Here is a 19,697-nt window from a genome sequence, read left to right as displayed (position 1 = left end):
GGGAGCTCAGGATCAGCTATTATCCACCAGGACCACTCAAGTCTTTTCAGAGTCACTCTTTCCCAGGATAGAATCCCCCATGGTTCTATCACCAAACTTTTGATATCTGACTAATGTTTTCAAATTTCAGGGATAAAGAGCCGGAAACAAAAACTTCATTTTTTCATCTTCCTATTCTTTAGAAATATAATGACTTATATTTAAAAAAGTTTAAATTCACTTTTTCATTTTCCAAGGGATGCAGTTTATTTTGTGAATATGAGCCACTTGGTCTCTTTTCCTTTTTTGATGTTCTATTGCAACTCACTGGCAGCAGCTGTAACAAAGTATTTTTAAAAACCTTTTTAATTAATCAGTTTTTGAGTTACTTGAAAAACTCTTTATATGGAACACACAAAATACATAACAGCCTCACACTTCATGATAGCACAGAGAACTGTGTGTCTGCCAGCATTTGTGTTACAGAACACCTTAACTTGGCCCTACAAGTTCACTCCAAACACAACCTGGCTTAGAAAAACTGAAAATATAACCCAAAATTCAGATCTTGTTTAACAGGATAAGTTAAGTGTAAATGCCAGAAAGCCCTACAAAAACAGAGGTCCAGGATATTCAGTTCTCAGTTGCAACCATGAGAGCAAATGCGTACACGCAATGCTTTTCTCTATGGTGTCTGTCTGCTCCATTCTCTTTGGGCCCTTTTTTTGGGGTGGGAGGGGTCATCTATGTATGAGTTTATTTCTCATGAAAAAGTGTCAGATTGACAGCTGAGTCCACTTTATCCACAGAACATGTTACCAGTGTCTGTAATGTACATTGGCCTAGAAGAAGTGAAAGGCTTCAGATCTCATCATTACTAGTCCATCGTCTGTTCTTATCTGAAGGCAGCAATATTTATTATTTAGATTGCAGTGGCATCCACTTTCCAAATAAAGAAGACGTCAGAGTTCTTGCCCTACATATATAAAGCGCAGCGTATCTATAAACTAAGAAAAGTTACTGATGCATGCAAAATGGCAAGTTATTTTCCCAAACTTGTGCATTTTAAGATTTTTGGGGTGTGGGAAATTAATGTACAAAAACACATAGTCAAAGCAGAATCATTTTATCCAAATAACTATGACAGCAGAGTTTATTTGGAGGGGTCTGGGGGGAGGGAGGAAAGAGCCTTAGCGCTACATCCCATTGATTTAAAAAACTGAAGCTGTCAGCAGCTTGTTGCAAGAATGATAGTACACACTGTTGTACTAAATACTAACATTTAAATTTCATTGTTTCTAATTCAAAGTTAACATAGAAGCTCAAAGAATAAAATTCACTGCGTTGACCTTCTCTTTCTTCAATGGAGTAAAAAAAAAAAAAAAAAAAAAAAGAAGAAGAGAAAAAACACTAAAAGCGGGGAACCTGTTATCATAGGAAAATTGTAATGACAGCCTGTAAAGTTTCCTGCAGCTAAATGTCACTAAGAAGAAAAAAACTTTTACAAACAGATTGAAAAAACTCCTGCTTATGGGATTTTAGCAAGATTAGGTACAGTCAGGATTTTTGCAATAAGTAATTTATCTTTAAATATGAAATAAATCCAGAATAGTCTAACTACAACATAATACACACCTTTACCATGTCTTCAATGTATCATCTGGTTGCCACACTGTACAAATAATTTTACTATATGTGTGATTTGACAGCTGGATTTAATTGTCTTTCTGTAAACTCGGCAGAAATTTATAAAAAGCACTAGATATCAACCCAGAGAAACAAATACTTCAATAAAAACCACTTACATTTTAACATGTCAGATAATCTATTAAAAAATTATCCATGGGCAAAAGAATCCACCATACACAGAAGTTATCTTTCCATAGATATTCTTCACTTAAACCTGTAAGTTTTTGCAGGATTGGGGCCTAACTTTCAGACCAGAAGTAGTCCCAATGAAGTCAATCGAAACTACTCATATGCTTAAAAGTTATTGATAAGCATCTGCAGTACCAAGGCCTTACATGTTAGCTTTTATGTTCAATCACATTGTTCAGATGAAAAAAAGGAAAGGAGTACTTGTGGCACCTTAGAGACTAACAAATTTATTTGAGCATAAGCTTTCGTGAGCTACAACTCACTTCATTGGATGCATTCGGTGGAAAATACCAATTGTATTAGACAGTATAGATTGTTCTACCATCTGAACAGACAATATAGACAATATAATCTAAAATACTTCATAGCACATTAAAGAGATTGAAATTTTAATATTTTATATTACACATCAAATGGGCTTTTGGAACTTCACTACCAAGTCTGAAAATTAGGAAAAATGAAAACTGCATAGTTAAACTACTTTAAAGGTATCTGACTGCAGATATAAGGCCCTAGCTCTTCTCAGTGCAAGGGTGAATAATGACATAATTTATACGTTGAGAGAGATACAAGTAAATACCTTTTCACGGATACGGGAAATACCTCCGAGTCTACAAGACATTTAGAAGAGCATAATCTAATATTACAGGGAACAACTCTTACTGCAAGACATTTTTAAGGAAGCAAACTAACTAATACTTCCCCCAGCCAGTATAGTTGTAATACTTTCTACAGCTAACATCTGTAAATCAACAAACAAACAAACAAAAACATTCTCCTCTCATCTCATTTAGAGGAAAAGGCATCTTCACAACTCTGTCCTTGAAATCCATGACTTATCATGGAAAGGAGCATCTGCACCTGACCGAGAGATATGCTGTTCCACTGAATACAAGTGACTACATACTGAGTAACATTAATGCCAACAAACAAAAACCGCTCAATTTTCGGAAACAGACACTGATTTCAGACATCCAACTTGAGTTGTTTGAGTTCTGATATTCAAAAGGTGCCGAGCATTCATAGCTCCCACTCAACACTTCTGAAAATCAGATCTAAAGTACCTCAGACTAGCACCCCAAATCTGTGGTCATGGTTGACAATGTTGGCCTTAGCAATGCTAGTGTTAACTGTTATCTGAACTGATTTGCAGAATGGAGTTCTTATGCTTCCCAATATCAGGCCAAATACTCCAATCCATACTCAACCAAAACCCCACTGAAATCATTCATTGTTACAAAACCTGCAATGACTCAATAAACAACAATCACAAGAATATTTATGAACCAGACTGACATAGCAACTATGCTCTGAGAGGAAATTAAATCTATCAGACAAAACGAATATCCACACCTCAGCAGGCACTGACAGCGTCCTTGATGCTGTATCAGATCAAGGAAGACTAAACTAGCAGCATTTGACAAACTGGTATATTCAAGTTTATGGAATGCTTGGTATATCTAATAAGAATCATCAGTGAAGGGTGTTATTTATACAATATTATAAATGTTTTAAACAGAACCAGATCCCATGCAAACTGCTGTGTGCAGGAGAAAACATTTTACTGATTTTACATAAAGAAACAGCATCCAACCACAGTGACAGCTAAATAATACCACTTACATTCAATAAATTAATTAATTAATTAATAATTCTTTTTAGATAACTGCAGTCTTTTTTTTTGCGGGGGGGGGCAGATTAATATTTACTCTATCAGTGTTGCCATTTTCTAATTGACAAGAAAAAATGGTTTTCCCTTGTTTTGAATGGAGCTGAAATTAACATCTGTTTTTCCTCAAACAAAGCTATATATGCAAGGGCCATATTGGCAAAAGTCCCATTCATTTGTAATGTCTTCAACAGGCAGGGATCCAGGCCATAGGTTCTGTGCATGCCTATGTTGTTAATGAAGACTTCACTGTCATGGACATGGTTTTATTAGTTAGCTGTTGCTCACACAGATAGAAAGAGGAATACCATCATGGTTCTTTGTACTGGGAAGTGAAGTAATAGATTTAAAACAAGACATAAACCAGTGAACTCACAATTTAGAAGCAGATTAAGTCTTGAACTAAACTTGATATGGCCTTCTGATTACATAATACAATACCTGTAATTGTGAAAGGGCTGTACTAAGATGCTTCACTGTAGTTTCTATGGAATGTAACTCCAGATAGCGTTGCTGTCATGCATTTTACTAGGTCTTACCAGTGTGAAACTCCCTAACAACCAACTCACATTGATCTTTAAAAAACAAACAAACAAACAAAAAAAAACCCACCACCTCAATTTGCTAGAAAAGGAACAAAAGAGAAACTTCCACAATCAGATAAGGTCTTAGACCCGATATTGGAGCTTTTGACTTCCTTCCTTCTCTATTTTTTGCCAGACTAATCATCAGATTCCTAAACACAAGCCAAAGCACATTTGCTTTCACACCTCTTCCCTGGAACTTGGTTAATATATTTCCCTGTTCCCTTAAATGAAATCCCTTCATTTTATGCTGGATTTGTACCAAATATTCTAATTTAGTGGACACCCACATATTTTGGAGTTCTTTAGTAGCACAAAGAAATTTTCTAGCTCAAAGCCTGTGGCATATTTGATTCAAATGAACAAGATCAACTTGTTTCAGAACTTTCCTCCCTAAATTATACCAAAATCTTGTCAGCACAGCAACTCTTATAAAAACATAAATAACCATATTTTTTATTGTTCATAAAACGTATTCTACTCAATAAATCAATTTTTCTTTGGTTTAAGAATCACCGTGGCTTATTTTTTTTTTAAATGAAAGAGGAACCTTTCCAGATGTCAATTCTACCTAAACATTTTTTGTGAAAGAGGAACTTTCAAAACTTAATACAGAGGCATAGGTTTCTTTTAAATGATGAAACAAGTTTTACAAATCCTTATTTTGAACTCTATTATGAGGATATGGTAAAATAAAGGAATTTACTCACTCATGACTGGAAACTTCTTTGCATATAGCCCGAGACAGGTATAGAACCAAGGTATCTTCTTGGAAAAGATTTCTCAGAGGTATACATGTCCTGAACAAAGAAAGAAAATGGTATTATTCTCAAACTTATACCCAAACAATTAAAAATGATTCTTTCAAAATAAATTATTTTCCTTGTTAGTTTGTCATCCCCTTTCTAAAAAAAAATAAAATTAAAGAAAGAAACCTCGCACCAAAAAAAGTGTCTTTGTTCATTTTTGGATTTCATTGTTTTATGATATGAAACAACATTCTTGAAATTTAATCTTCTAAAATACTCATTTTCTTGTAAAAGTCATTCTAGTAGGTCTTCAAAGACTAATTCATAAACTGTAACTGCTCCCTTATGGGTAATAAATGTTCATAAGGCATAAAATACAAGATTGATCACATTTTTTCTAGTAGATGTAGCGTTATTATAAAAGTCATACTTCCTCCCAAGTAAATTCAGTTAGCAGTAAGATGCAGTAAAAAGTACTCTATAACAAGATGACCATACACAAAATTTAGTAAAGAAACATGGTTTTGGTGCTAATTTCTATACTTTCCCCCTCCTCCAAGAAACCAAGTCTTGAAAAGTGACAACTTCATCTAGTGTGAGTGTAAGCCATCACACCTGTCAAATATAAAAATCCAAACCTAAACAAGAATCAAGTTGCAATGGGGGAGGTTTAGATTGGATATTAGGAAAAACTTTTTCACTAAGAGGGTGGTGAAACATTGGAATGCGTTACCTAGGGAGGTGGTAGAATCTCCTTCCTTAGAGGTTTTTAAGGTCAGGCTTGACAAAGCCCTGGCTGGGATGATTTAACTGGGACTTGGTCCTGCTTTGAGCAGGGGGTTGGACTAGATGACCTTCTGGGGTCCCTTCCAACCCTGATATTCTATGATTCTATGATTCTATGATTCTAAGAAATCTAAGTAGGACAGATGTTGATTTTTTTTTTTAAACAATACATGCCTGGCTTTATCCATAGCTAAACATGCAACATTAATTTGTAATAGTAAAAGCACAGCAAAGTATGCTTTAGAATGTTTATTAAATAACCTCCATCTGCTGCTATGAGCAATTTTATACAGATGTATGAAAACAGTTAAAATTGAGATGACTATCTCATAATTAACTTAAAACCAAAACCAAGAAATGCAAAATCCATTATATATTAGGCTATAAAGAGAGTTTTCTTTCAATACCTGCACAGGAATAGACTTTCTGTAAACTAAGGAATTTTCTCTAATATGATCTATTTCTTCTTTCCAGAACCAAATATAACTTGCAGAGTTTGACCACCTGTGCTAGTCAAGCCAGATAATTCCTTCTGCTGACTCAGATTTCAAGTCTCAACTCTCTTCATCTCATAAGGCTAAAGAGAATACACACAAGGAGAGACAATTATCAAACTTCTTTAAAAAGTGTGACAGAGCATAACATTTACAGATTTGCAGCAAATGCCAAAAGAGTAAAGGAAAGAGCATAGTCATGTACTGTTGAGCCAGCTCCCACTGCTGGATCAATTGCTAAAACCGGCAAAAGGGACAGCTAGAAAGAAGACTGTTAACAGTGCTGTGGCTTTATAAACACCAATGAATATTGCAACCAGGCCCTGTGCACTGGAGGGAATGTGAGAAGGACAGACTTAGGAGGGAGAAGAAAATGGAAGCACGCTGAGTAACCATATTTAAAAGCAAAACAAAGATCACAAATTTGTGAGATGCTGCAATTACTAAAGAAAAAATTTGACATTTCAAGTCCTGTTGATTCTCTCCATGAATGACTGCTAAATTGAACATCTAAGCACACACAGCTTAAACAAAAATAAAATGCCTAGTTAAAATATATCATTAGAACTGCAGTCCTGTCAGTTTTCTTTTGATTATTGATGTCAAAATTAGCAAATGTAACGTTCACTACATTTAATCACTTACTACACTAATTACAGTTATTATATTGGAATATCCTTATGGCTGGAATTATACAGATTTGGGCCCCAATCTTGCAATTGGGACTGCATGTGTGGAGTCAACTGGCGAACCAGAGCCCTGCACTCAAATGCGTTTTCAGGGGGATATTGTCTCACCTACACTACAGGAAAAACAGCATACTAGCACAGCGCTCTGCTTTAGTAGGGGTATCTGTATTACAATACTTTGTATTGCTGACGTGGACAGGAAAACACAGCTCTATAAACAAAAACAAACCCTTAGTTTTGAAAAACAGTCAGTGTTGTTAAGTGACAACATAGCTATCCACCACATCATTTACAAAATCCAAGCACCCTAAAAACTAAGGAAATTAGTAGTTAAGGTAATCATAAATTTTACACTGCCCACATATTAAGTGCAAAGTGTGTGTTTATTAAGTATGAAGAAATGTGTATTTCACTATATTGTAACCTGAACTCTAATCGGGGGGGCGGGGGGGAGAAGAAGGGCAGTGATAAATGATTGCACTATCTAAATATTTTCTTTGAAGATATGCTGTTAAATGAGACTTATCAGTAAATATTTTTATGCTGAAGTATACTTTCTGTTCCTCAAGAATAATGCTGCATATGTAGTTTAAAAAAGGTGTAACGTTATCAAATTTACAGTAAAAGTGTGTACGTGGATTGCATTTGAGGCTGATCAATATGTACATGTAGTTCTTATATTTTTATTTCTTTTAAGATTGTGTGTTAGTATTTTGAGATTACTGATGAAAGAATAATATAGGGGTAGGGGGTAGAGTGGAGGCTACTGTGTTGTGATCAAATATGCATTTTACAGTTAAGAAGAGCATATTTATTACTGTGTGGTAAAATTTGGGGCGGGGGGAGGAGGGGATGTTTAAAATGATGCAGTAAGTACCTATAGCATTGTCACTTAGCATCTTTTTTATTTTTTAACAAAAGGTGTTTGGGGTTTTTGTTTGTTTTTTTTTGCAAAAGTTATAGACTGTTTTCTTACATACCAACAACATTAAAAAGTGTTGTAACACACATGCTCCTCAGTCAGACAGGAAACAGTTAATTATTTGTCTTGTAGTGAAGATGTGTCCCTTAGAAAGGTTATCTTCATGTAAGATGTTGAATCAATGTCTTTTCTGCCTTCCGGTAGCTAGCCAGGTAGAAAGTAAATACATTATGTCCTGTACTCTTTTCTGAAACAGTTAAGCCTGGCCAATATTCCTCTATGAATAAAGCAGGTTCTAATATCCTTCCGAGGTACGCAAGTTATTATTGAGCTTTAAATGCTGACATGTTTGCCTACACAGTCACTGAGCTATCAGTACCTCTTTGCTTTGAAAGGAGCATTTAGATACCTCAAGTATGGGAAGGAAACACCAAATTCACATCTACTTGAAAAAAAAAAAATCCAAATACCTCATATCCCACCTAACGTTGTATCAGCATTGACACTGAACTTTCCTCTTGTAAACTGTAATTTCTACCTAAACTATCATGAATGTAATCAGGGCTGTAACTAAATTACAGGATATGATAGCCTTGTTCTATGCAATTTGCATCATCCATGCAATGCCAAAGTAGAATTTTACAATGCACAAGAGTATGAGATTCCTTTAAAATTATAATTAGAAATTCAGCTCTAATTACTGTTCTGTGCATACTCAATTTTAGTACCATTTTATCTTAGATGCACAGACTTTTCAAATAAGAAAGAATGTACATTTCCAGTCATCAGGAAGCAGAGAGACCATAGGATCTTTGTTCTGAAGATTTACCAAGTGTGTGTCATATACCCACAGAATTTATATACATAAAATCATGATAAAGTGATCAAAACAGAGCCCAAGTGCAAAGAAATTATTTTGGTGTAATTTACTTTCCCCATAAACCTAAACTGCTATTATCCTTCAAAAGGTAACAGATTCAGAGCTTTCACAAGGGTATATCTGAAATTCTGACAGGCAGCAAATGAATAAAATATAACATCTGAAATTATTAGTTTCCAAGACACATAAGGAAAGAGCAAAGGGACTGCTGGTTTAAAGGCAATTTCAGTAATCTAAAAATATTTTACCCTGCACTCAGTTTGCATCTGAAGTAAGAAGTTATAATCAGTAACATTATATAAAAGGTTTCAGAGTAGCAGCCGTGTTAGTCTGTATTCACAAAAAAAAGGAGTACTTGTGGTACCTTAGAGACTAACAAATTTATTTGAGCATAAGCTTTCGTGAGCTACAGCTCACTTCATCGGATGCATCTTTTATATAAAAGATTTGTTAAAGTCTAAAAACAGGCAAGCAGTCAGCTAAGCACAGTGCCACTAAAGCGAAACTTACAACAAATTAAGAACTTAATTTGATCTGGTGTTTAGTTATGCCCAAGTGAGAGAGAACATAAAATTCACAATAATGAAACTGTCATATGGTTTAATGAGACAAGGTGGGTGAGGTAATATCTTTTATTAGCTCAACTTTTGTTGGTGAAAGAGACAAACTTTTGAGTTTACACAGAGTTCTTCTGCCCTGTTCCAATAAACGATATTACCTTACCCACCTTGTCACTCTATATCCTGGGACCAACACAGATACAACACTACATACTACTGTTTAATAATCTAAACTGACTCACTGATTAACCACAAATGAGGAAGCATACAGTAGAAGCACAAATCAAATAAGCACAATGACACACCCTCCTCTTTGAGCACAGCTGGAGTACTTCTACTACAAAAAAAAGTGTTCAGCAAATTGCTTTTGGCTCTCTGCAATGTTAATTGGTTCCTGGATTTAGTATATGTAAGCCTAACAAAATTTGAGTTTCTACTGTATAATAGCAACTTTAGAAGCTAATAGAATACTCAAGTTTAGTGACACATTAAGTAATCATACAAAAGTTACTCTTTTGTGAAGATACTATACAACACTGGTCCCCCGTGAAAGCTACTTATTTGTTGTAGAGAAGGAATATACTTTCATTCCACCAAAATTCACCATTAGAGCTGAAGTCCAGCCAGCCCCTAGCAGTTGAGTTTCTGTGCCACTACTTGTTCCAAACCACAACTACACAAAGAAAGTTGTTCTTTAAGTGTGCATGAGCAACTGAATGGTTCATGAGATGGTAGAAGGAGGCAGACCATTTCTGTCTTCATTTGAATCCAGCCCCAGTCAACAGTGAAATAACTTTGGTTTCATTCCAGTTCCCTGCAGACAGATGTCCACAAAAACCACAATATAGTTTGACAACCGGCTCTTTTGTTGGCAGTCTCAGTAGATGCCAAGGACTGAAAACGCCATGGCGATTGAAGTATGTTGGCAGCACACTATGTGGGAAACTTGTGTAGTCAGGCTGTTCTATACTAAGCGTGTGCACTTCAGTTTCAAGGCTTGGCCAGCTGGCACCTTCAAGAAAATAACCCAGAGTTTTGATAAAAGGAAAAGGAGTACTTGTGGCACCTTAGAGACTAACAAATTTATTTGAGCATAAGCTTTCGTGAGCTACAGCTCACTTCATCGGATGCAACAATGATAGTGTCCATAGTTATTAGCGCCAGAAAGTTCACATTACTACTTCAAATATCCAGACCTCAATTATCCCACACTCCGCCGTTCTCCAACAGCAATGACACCAAAGAGCCCCATCCCCAACAGCAATGACAACAGACTTGCCATCAATCTGACAGAGTGACGTGTAATTCTCTCTCTCTCACACACACACACACCCCAACAGCAACAACACCAGAGAGCCCACAAATTATCCGATCCCCGCCCCCCATCGCCCTGACGCAGAGCCCACCCTCGGCTCAAAAGGCAATGACACCGAAGAGCCCCCAGTTTATCTGAGCTCCCCCATCTCCCCAACGGCGATGGCCTCAAACCTCCCCCTGGATCATCCAAACCCCCTCATCCCGCTGGCACCACGCCCCCCACAGCGATGATGCTTCTCCTGACATTGTCCTCACCGGCCCCCTCCCCCCATGCTGAGGCCCACCTCCCTCCCCCACAGGGGGCGGAGACACACACACAGGCTTAGCAGGGGGGGCTGCGCCCCTTCTCCGCTTTGAAACTGAAAGGGGTCCTGCCCCCTCCGTGAGTGGCGGGGTCCGGCTCCCCCCGCCCGCAATGGAGAGCTCCGGCGCTCCACCCCTGTAGCACTCGCACTGGAGGGGTCCGCCTCCTCAACCCCTCGGAACCTAAAGGTCCGGCCCCCCCCCTTGCCCGCGAGTGGAGGGGCCCGGCTCGCCACCCCCCGCGGCTCGGAATGGAGGAGTCCGCCTCCCCTATGACCCACCGGCCGTGAGGACGGAGCGGGGCGGCCGCCGGTCCCAAGTCGGAGCGCAGTGGCCGGACGTCCCGTCCCGTCCCTACCTTGCCTCGGCCTCCGTCCGCCTCCTCCCCGCAGGCGCTTCCCCCGTACAATGCCCCGGCCCCAGCGGCCTCCAACCAGGAAGCGCCCCGGTGTGTGACACCTACTCCCTGCAACTATGGAAACCCCACTCCCACCCCGCCTGCGGCCACAGCGCCGCCCCATAGGGCGAGCCCGCGGCCGCCGCCATCTTGGGCTCACAACGAGGCTGAGGGGGACCGACTGTCGCCCCACAGGGCGAGCCCGCGGCCGCCGCCATCTTGGGCTCACAACGAGGCTGAGGGGGACCGACTGTCGCCCCACAGGGCGAGCCCGCGGCCGCCGCCATCTTGGGCTCACAACGAGGCTGAGGGGGACCGACTGTCGCCCCACAGGGCGAGCCCGCGGCCGCCGCCATCTTGGGCTCACGACGAAGCTGAGGGGCCCAGGTGCTGGCCTGTGTGGTTCTCCCTCGGTGCAAAGGGAAGGCTGCCCCTTGCTGGAGTCAGGTAAAGCTGGATCCACGGGGGTATGGTTCCCTGTGACAGCGGCTAGGCATGCAAGGTGCCCTATAGGTATTAAATGTGACAGGGGCCCTGGCCCAAGAGGCTTGCAATCTAATGCAGACACAAGGATGGGATGGGATGAGAATTAGGGGGGTAACCATAGACGTAGGCAGGGAAAAGGGAAGCTCAGAAGAGGGATCACCTTTCTTTTTGTAAAAAGAAAAGGAGGATGTGTGGCACCGTAGAGACTAACAAATTTATTTGAGCATAAGCTTTCGTGGGCTACAGCTCCCTTCGTCGGAAGCATTACGGACACTTCTGGTTGTGTTCATTTGAGTTGTACAAGACTCCTGCCCCTACGTCTCCAGAAAGCATTAATCAAGCCCCCACAATCAGATCTTTAAAAAAAAAAAGGGTGACATTTAAAAAGAATTAATACCTTTGAAATGCTTTTTATTATTTTGTTTCTGAAGTTTAAAAAGCACCTGATGGAGCTTTTCTCCACCCCCAGGAAGATCAGAAATGTACTTGTTAAAAAAAAAAAAAAAAAAAAGAAAGAAAACAGATTTTCCCATCATTTCTTTCAGAGCTAGGATCTCAAGCAAAACAGCAAATATCACAAGATCTAACAACATTGCCAGGGTGGTTGGGAGTTTGATTTTTTTATTATTTTTTTTTAATAGCATATAGGGGGAGTGCAGTAGTTCGGGCAGCTGCTAAGAGCTGCAGAAATGAGTTGCTTATGTAGAGGCTGGCTTTAAGAAAAAAGTTGTTAGGAGGGATTCGATTTGAAGAAGAGCAATGAGAGAGATAAACGTAGACATTTTGGAAAAGAGATGCTCTGGGAATTAATAGTTCTGGGTTCTGTTCTTGTCTTTAATGTCATAGTTTTTTAACATTCACTAACTAAGCCTTCTTCACCACACCCTATACTTACTGAAATAGGTAAGTATAATTTCCATTTTATAGATGGAGACTTAGGCAAAGTGAGAATAAGACACAGATCCTCAAAGGTATTTAGAAGCCTAAATACCTTTGAGGATCTGGGCCTAAGTACATAAACTAGGTCACACACACAACTACCAGCAGACAACCATACCCAGAAACAGAATCCAGGGTTCTTAACTCCTCATCCTACCCCGAGATAACACTACCTTCCTAAATTACTTACATGCCTTATTTAGGAACTGCTGAAGGCTCTGCATAGTCACTACCAAACATATGAGAGCTGGTATGCAAGGTAGTGGCAGAACCTTACAGAGTGTAGAGTGGCATCAACCTTAAGTTTACTTGTCAGGGCAGGGACTTCTCTGGCCTTGATCCTAGAACCACATATGCACACATGTAACTTCCTACATGTGAGCCGTCCTGTTAGTTGTGTACAAATAATATACACATACATGCCTGGTGCTTTAAAATGGGCCAGTTTACCAAAGTTGAAAATAATTAGGAACAAAATTGGGAAGGAAAAATAAAACAGAAAAATATGAAAGATAACTGGAGCTGTTTGGAAACATTTCATTAGATGCCTAAAATCTCTCCGTTCCACAATCACGAAAAGCAGCTACTTTGATTTAGAAATAAAAAAAATAAATTGTAGTCAAGAGGGAAGCAAACAGTAGCAGTAAATTATATAACACATTGAAAAAAAAGGAAGGTTGACAGCAATGAACATAAAATAGAAGTTAAGAAATTAAGAAAGTAGATAGGACATGATTAGGAAAAGAGGTATGAAGAATATACAGCTAGGAAAATAAGGACAGTATGATTTTTTTTTAAAACATATTAGGATTCCTTTTTTCCAGATAAGGATATAGATACATTACTACACAGAAATAGTAACTGTGCAGAAAAAACAAAATGTTAAATAAGTTTTGTATTTTGAAAGATGCTGGATAATGTATTCATTTTATAATGATTAAATACTTTCTAGTCCAACAGCAACTAAGGACAATGTTAAAAAGAATCTACTAAAGTTAAACATTTTAAAATGTGCAGCTCCAGATAACTTGCATCCATGAGCTGTGCTCTCTAGACCATTGATGTTGTTTTTAATAAATCTTAGAATACTGATGAAGTTCCAGAAGACTAAAAAAAAAAAAATCTACTGTTGTGCTACTATTTAAAAGAGGTAACCGTATGACCCAAGTAATTACTGACCTGCTAGCCTGACAACAAGCCCAGGCAAAATAATGGAATACCTGATATGGGATTCAATCAATAAAGAATTAAATGATGATAATATAATTGAATGTCTGTCAGCATAGCTTAATGGGAGATCTAGTCAAACAAGCTTTTTTTTTAAAATAGATTTCAAATGTGGCTGGTAACGAAAACCTCTTTTACTAACTGGTGTTAATTTTCTGCCCAGTGCATATTATTGAGCAACATCTCATGTGCTTATCTAAGTATGAGCCCCCTCCAAATTTTACAGAAAAAATAACAGGTTGCACTTGGTTGCTTCTGGCAGAGCTGGAAGTAAAACCCAAGGTTTCTACTATGGCAGATCCCCCATCTCAGTGACACAGCCTCTCAGAAAAAGTCTGGCAAATCAGGGTGCTCGGATGTGAAAGTAGTAGCATTTCACACTGACTTTGTACAGCAATAAAATGACTCCAAGGTGCAGACAGTGGATAATCAAATCTGTAGTGTCTATATGTCTCCTCTATTCTCATCCTGTTCAGAGAAAAAGTCACAAATGGCAGTGATTTTACCCTTTCAAATATTTTAGAAAGTAATTGTGATTGACTGACATGTCAGCACCTCACAAACCTGGAGAGACTTACAATGGCCTGTTCTTACTCCTTCCAATTTAAGGTCTTAATTGTCTTGTTCAAGATTTTAGAAGCTGTTCAAATACATAAACACATTCAGTTTTCTTCAAGCTGCGGATATTTTCCCTTCCTAAATGACTAGTTACTTAAGATAAATGTCTTCCAAAGAGCGGCTCTCTCCCTCACCTAACCCATCTGCCCTCCATTTACTACACATTCAAACTATATGTCATCATTTTCTGTTTCCTGCATGATCATTGGTTTCTGTTATAATGTTACAACAGTGGTTGTGAAATTGTTTTAAAAGTGGAATTTTCAGAGTGGCTGACAGTGATATCATGCTTGTGTTAGCAATAACCCTACAATTCACAGGTAATGTCTCCACCAGCGCTCCTTTTTTATTGCAGTGCTTAGACAGAAGAGCAACAATCAGTCTTATTTATACAGATCAAAACATATATATGTGGTACTTTAGAGGCAAATAAGAGACACGGGGTCAGCTCATCAGCTGGTGTCTTTACTGAAGTCAATGGAGCTGTACTGATTTACATCAACGAAGAATCTCGCCCATGATCCTAGTTTTTAAAAAGTTACAGTCTGTCAGGTCTTAGGCAGTCCTCATGGTCAGAGCAGGAGTCAGGCCTACTGGACAGAGTCCATATGTGAGAGCCCAAGGTCAAGGCACAGTCAGAGCTGGGGATTGGAGCTGAAGATGAGAACTAAAGTTAGAGTCTGAATACCAGAACCAAAGATCAAGACAGAGTCAGAACCAAGGCCAAGGATCAGAATCATTGTCAGAATCCGAATGCCTGAGCCCAGGGTCAAGACAGAGTCAGACCTAGGAATTAGTGTTGATTGTCAAAGAACTGATTATCTGGAATCAGGGAATGCAGGAGTGGTTACCAGGCAGAAGCAAGACTGGGTGCAGGGCTTTGAGTGAGACAAGCACAGGGAGGCAGGTATGTTCAGGTATGTTCATTGAGTAGGTTTCAGAGTAGCAGCCGTGTCAGTCTGTATTCGCAAAAAGAAAAGGAGTACTTGTGGCACCTTAGAGACTAACAAATTTATTTGAGCATAAGCTTTTGTGAGCTACAGCTCATTTCATCGGATGCTCCAAATGCATTTCCACCAAATGCATCCGATGAAGTGAGCTGTAACTCATGAAAGCTTATGCTCAAAATAAATTTGTTAGTCTCTAAGGTGCCACAAGTACTCCTGTTCATTAAGTAGCCACTGATCTACTGCAGCTGCTTGGCTTAAGAGCAAGCCATCTGAATACCTTAGCCCAGTGGTCCCCAAACAGTGGGGCATGCCCCGTGGGGGGGCACAGAGGAACATTCTGGGGGGCATAGCCACCTAGCCCTACTCTGCCTCCAGCTATGCTGCAGCCCCCAGTCCAGCCACAGCTCAACACTCAGCCATGGCCCCAGCCCCACCCCAAGCCTTGGCCCCCAGTCATGGCCCCATCCTTGGTCTCCAGTCCCAAACACGGCTCCACCCCAGGCCCAGCCCCAGACCAATCCCCAACCATGGCCCTGGCCTCGGCCTCTGGTCCCCAGCCTGGATGCGACTCGGGCCCTGACTGCGGTCCCGCTCCCGGCCTCAGCTCCTGACCATGGCTCCCAGAGGGGAAGAAGTGCGGATGGGGGGGGGGAGGGTCGGCTAGATGTAGTAAGTTTGGGAACCACTGCCTTAGCCAATCAGGTGGTTTTGCTGTAGCCAAGCTGCACTCATTGATTGACTGACTGATCAGGCGCAGCTACAAGCCCTTATTCCTGACACAGTCTGAGATCTTACAGTATTCTGTGCATGCTGCATGCCAACTAAGTGAAGGCACTGAGCCCTCTGAAGGTCAGCACTTCTTCTTTTTATGCCTTTACTTAGGACCCAGTACTGCAAGGGGCTGAATGCTGATATTACTGTGCTGTAATAATCAAAAACACGCTATACTCAAAAGACCAACACATCAGGCTAAAGTCTCTCTATAATAAAGTAGCCAGTTTAGGTTGCCAGGCGTCTGGTTTTTTTTTTTTTACCAGAATGCCTGGTCGAAAAGGGCCCCTGGCAGCTCCACTCAGCACAGCTGATCGGGCCGCTAAAAGTCCAGTTAGCCGCAGTGGCCAGCTTCCAGAAGCGGCTGGCATGTCCTTCTGGCTCCTAGGCGGAGGGGAAGCCAGGGCGGCTCCGCGCGCTTCCCCTACCCGCAGTGCAGGCATCACCCCGAGCATCAACTCCAAATCTCCCATTGGCTGGGGACCACGGCCAATGGGCCTGCAGGGGCAGCGCCTGCCAGCAGTGCACAGAGCCCCTATGGCTGCCCCTGTACCTAGGAGCCAGAGGGACGTGTTGCCGCTTCCCAGGAGCTGCCTGAAATCAGTGCTGCCTGGAGCCCACACCCCGAACACCCTCCAGTGCCCCAACCCCCTGCCCCAGCTCAGAACCCCCTCCTGCACCCAAACTCCCTCCAGGAGTCTGCACCCCTGCCCAGAGCCCCCTCCTGGACCCCAAACCTCTCATCCCCAGCCCCACCCCAGAGCCCACACCCCCTCTCAACACCCTGCCCCAGCCTGGAGCTCCTCCCACACTCCAAACCCCTCATCCCTGGCCCCACCCCAAAGCCTGCACCCCCAGCCAGAGTCCTCTCCCCCAACCCCCTGCCCCAGCCCAGTTGACAATGAGCAAGTGAGCGAGGGTTGGGGAGAGTGAGCAACAGAGGGAGGAGGATGGAGTGAACAGGGGGCAGGGTTAGGGTGTTCGGTTTTCTGCAATCCTAAATCTATTCCTTTCTACCAGATGCAAGACAAATGTCAAAGTTCATAATATAAGGACTGTATGATCTTCTAGGCAACTATTTCTCAGTATGCTGTGCCCTTTATTTTTGTCCTTCCATGGAGTCTTTAAAACCTATCGTTCTTTTCAATAAAGCAATATTTTTAAAACATTTGTGAAACTTTCAACATGTGTGCAGAACCATCCAAAGTAACCATGACATCTTAGTGTTGTAACCTTGACTAACAGCAGATTTTTTTATAGAGCCTTTCACTGTAGTATCTACGAGCTTCCCAGGTAAATTGGATTGACATTGTGGGGGCTTCACAGTGTCATCTTCTCCCTTCCATAGTTATTAGAGGCTCTACTTGGGGGTATAATTTGTGTGTCCTCGCTGTTCTGTTTATGGTGGCATTAAATTGAAGGTCTTCCATTGTGTCTTGAGGATGATCAGACTTTGAATGAGCCTCATCTCCTTCACTAGCTCATTTCACAGCTGAACTCTTTGAACCAGGTACATCTTATTTCAAACTCTTAGGTGTTGTATCCTGGGCTTTATCAGCTGTCTTTGTGGGTCACAGTGTAAATGGAATCGCTGAGGTAGTTAGATTCCAACCCATTAATGACTTTGAAAATCGGGACCAAGTCTTAAAATGGATAGCAGTAGCAGACTGGAAGCTAAATGGAAGTATCACAGCATAGTAGTAATGTGCTTGCAGCAGCCTATCCTACTGAGCAAGTCCATTATGCTAGGCACTGTACAAACCCTGACAAAGACACATTCCAGGCCCTGAAAAGCATAACTATGACATTACAGAATGATGCATTCTGGGGCTTTAAATGATAACAGAGGCAGTAGGAATTTGTTGGACTTCAAACAAATTTTAATAGGTTTTGGTTTGCTTTGGTTTTGTGCTGCATACTCATCTTAGCCTGGTTAGTGTGGGGAAATTCAGCACATGCTTGTGTAGCATGTGGGGTTTCCCTTTTTTCTTGCAGATCACTTTTAAGGTGTCTGATTTGGTGTTTTAGTCGGCGTCACTTGAAATGTAAACTGATTATTGCATGGCCATGCAGCCCCGAGAACCTGCAAGTATCTAAATAAATATAAGCTTAGCCTTAAAATCAAACACTCACTGTTCAGTCTTGGAGGCTTATCAATTTTAAAAACTACACTAGCCATTGTAAAGGATATTTTTAAAATGTGATTTGATATGAAATGATTAAAGTAGTAGGAAGAATATGGGCCAGGCTGTTATTCCAGTGTCATGCAATAATGCATGTCAATATTTTGTAAAGTTAAATGTACTCACCTTTAAAACAGGGCCTGTTATTGAAAATAATTAGTGGGGGCAGATTGCAGCAGAGCAAAAGTGTGTTGTGGGAAGGGATGGAACTAGGAATCTGAGTAGGAGTGTTTGCCGTTTACTCCATTCAGGCTTTAGTACTGAATTGCAGTCCTCATTTTTCTGGCTGCCTAAATCTTATTTTCTGTTCCCTTCAGTTCCGATTGTTCATTTGGCCTCGTATAGTTCCATTGTCAGCTGACTTCTTTTGTTTTCTTAGGTTCAGCTCATTTGATTGAGGCCTCCGCTCCTGCTGGCTGCTGTCTTCCTAATCGGTTTTGAATGTATGTAGTGCATCCTGTCACTGCCTGATAAAATGGGCTGTTTCTGTCAAGACAAATTTTCTGCATCTCTCTGCCTCCCTCTCTTCTCTCATATTTTCTGTCTCCTCTCCCATTTTCTTGCCTTTCTCCATTAACCTCTTCCTGTCTCTTTCTCCCTTCTGTTATCTCTGTTTCATATCCTCGTTGTTTCTTTGTCCCTTTCTCTACTTATTTAATTTTGATTGAGCCCTCAGTACATTTGCAGGGTTGATAAAAAGTGTATACACAGAAAAATTGAATAAATAGATACAACAAAACCCCACTTTTTAAAGAATTTCTGTTATACCCCCTTGCCTTTCTGGGAAATTAAAAACTACACAAATACTAAAAAAATACATTACCTGTCAGCAAATGGAAACTGCAAGCAAGGATGCTACATTAGAGCTTTCTCCACGACTCTGTATAGAACAGGCGGCTATACCTGAATGTGTAGAAAAGGCCAAGAGCCTAATTCAGGAAAGCCCTTACGCATGTGTTTTATGATGTGCTGATGCTTAAGTGCTGTCCTGAATCAGGATGTTTTCCTGAATTGGGGTGTCAGTTTAGAATTACCTGGCCTGATCCTGTTCCCAAAGCAAAAATGAGCAGGGAGACAATCAAGGAGAGAAAAAGAGGATATAATCAGATGGTGTATTTTACACCCTAAGGAGAAGAGGGTGTGATAGAACAGGAGAGAAACCAATTAAGTTGTACTAAGATAAAGTAGAGGATTATTGGTGATGATGCAGAACATGAGAAGATGCCAGCTTAGAGTTTTGCATTCCCATGTGTGTTTTCAAGGCTTGCAATTGGAAAAGGTATGTTTTTGTAAACTGTGCAGATCTGAGAGGAAGC

At 40.6% G+C, this 19,697-nt stretch overlaps 2 protein-coding genes and 1 long non-coding RNA gene across 5 annotated transcripts in view; 2 read left to right on the top strand and 1 right to left on the bottom strand.

Annotated features, from left to right (window-relative positions):
• USP6NL (USP6 N-terminal like) overlaps positions 1-11,205 on the bottom strand; it is a 230,798-nt gene extending 219,593 nt beyond the window's left edge. The window contains exons 1-2 of one of the 3 annotated variants that reach the window (XM_038397301.2): positions 11,169-11,205; positions 4,821-4,910 (exon numbers count right to left, since the gene is read on the bottom strand). In XM_038397301.2, the coding sequence (XP_038253229.1) occupies positions 4,821-4,824 (4 nt within the window). In that variant the 5' untranslated portion in view covers positions 4,825-4,910; positions 11,169-11,205. Of the gene's footprint in view, positions 1-4,820; positions 4,911-6,052; positions 8,917-11,091; positions 11,129-11,168 lie in introns of those variants that run through there. The other 2 variants (XM_038397294.2, XM_043498623.1) reach the window with 2 other exon arrangements.
• On the top strand, positions 10,096-12,213 carry LOC119853818 (leucine-rich repeat extensin-like protein 2). The gene is made up of 3 exons (XM_043508372.1): positions 10,096-10,243; positions 11,102-11,654; positions 11,964-12,213. Exons 1-3 carry the CDS (start codon positions 10,096-10,098, stop codon positions 12,085-12,087), a joined length of 825 nt encoding a protein of 274 aa, XP_043364307.1. The 3' UTR covers positions 12,088-12,213.
• Positions 12,214-12,927: 714 nt separating this feature from the next.
• On the top strand, positions 12,928-16,475 carry LOC122456866. The gene is made up of 2 exons (XR_006275990.1): positions 12,928-15,411; positions 15,656-16,475. It is a non-coding gene; the product is annotated as an uncharacterized LOC122456866 (long non-coding RNA).
• Positions 16,476-19,697: the final 3,222 nt, after the last annotated feature.

This window comes from Dermochelys coriacea, chromosome 1 (genome assembly GCF_009764565.3).
Source record: "Dermochelys coriacea isolate rDerCor1 chromosome 1, rDerCor1.pri.v4, whole genome shotgun sequence".
Taxonomy (NCBI): Eukaryota; Metazoa; Chordata; order Testudines; family Dermochelyidae; genus Dermochelys; species Dermochelys coriacea.
Note: the sequence above shows the minus strand (reverse complement) of the source record. Positions and strands in the feature narration are given on the sequence as shown.

What these genes read in the sequence shown, in the direction of transcription:
- LOC119853818 (XM_043508372.1), top strand. Translation starts at nt 10,096, where the DNA reads ATGGCGATTGAAGTATGTTGGCAGCACACTATGTGGGAAACTTGTGTA. An exon ending in TTTTGATAAAAGGAAAAGGA is followed by an intron (nt 10,244 to 11,101) that starts GTACTTGTGGCA and finishes ACCGGCCGTGAG; the next exon opens with GACGGAGCGGGGCGGCCGCC. An exon ending in CTGCCCCTTGCTGGAGTCAG is followed by an intron (nt 11,655 to 11,963) that starts GTAAAGCTGGAT and finishes GAAGCATTACGG; the next exon opens with ACACTTCTGGTTGTGTTCAT.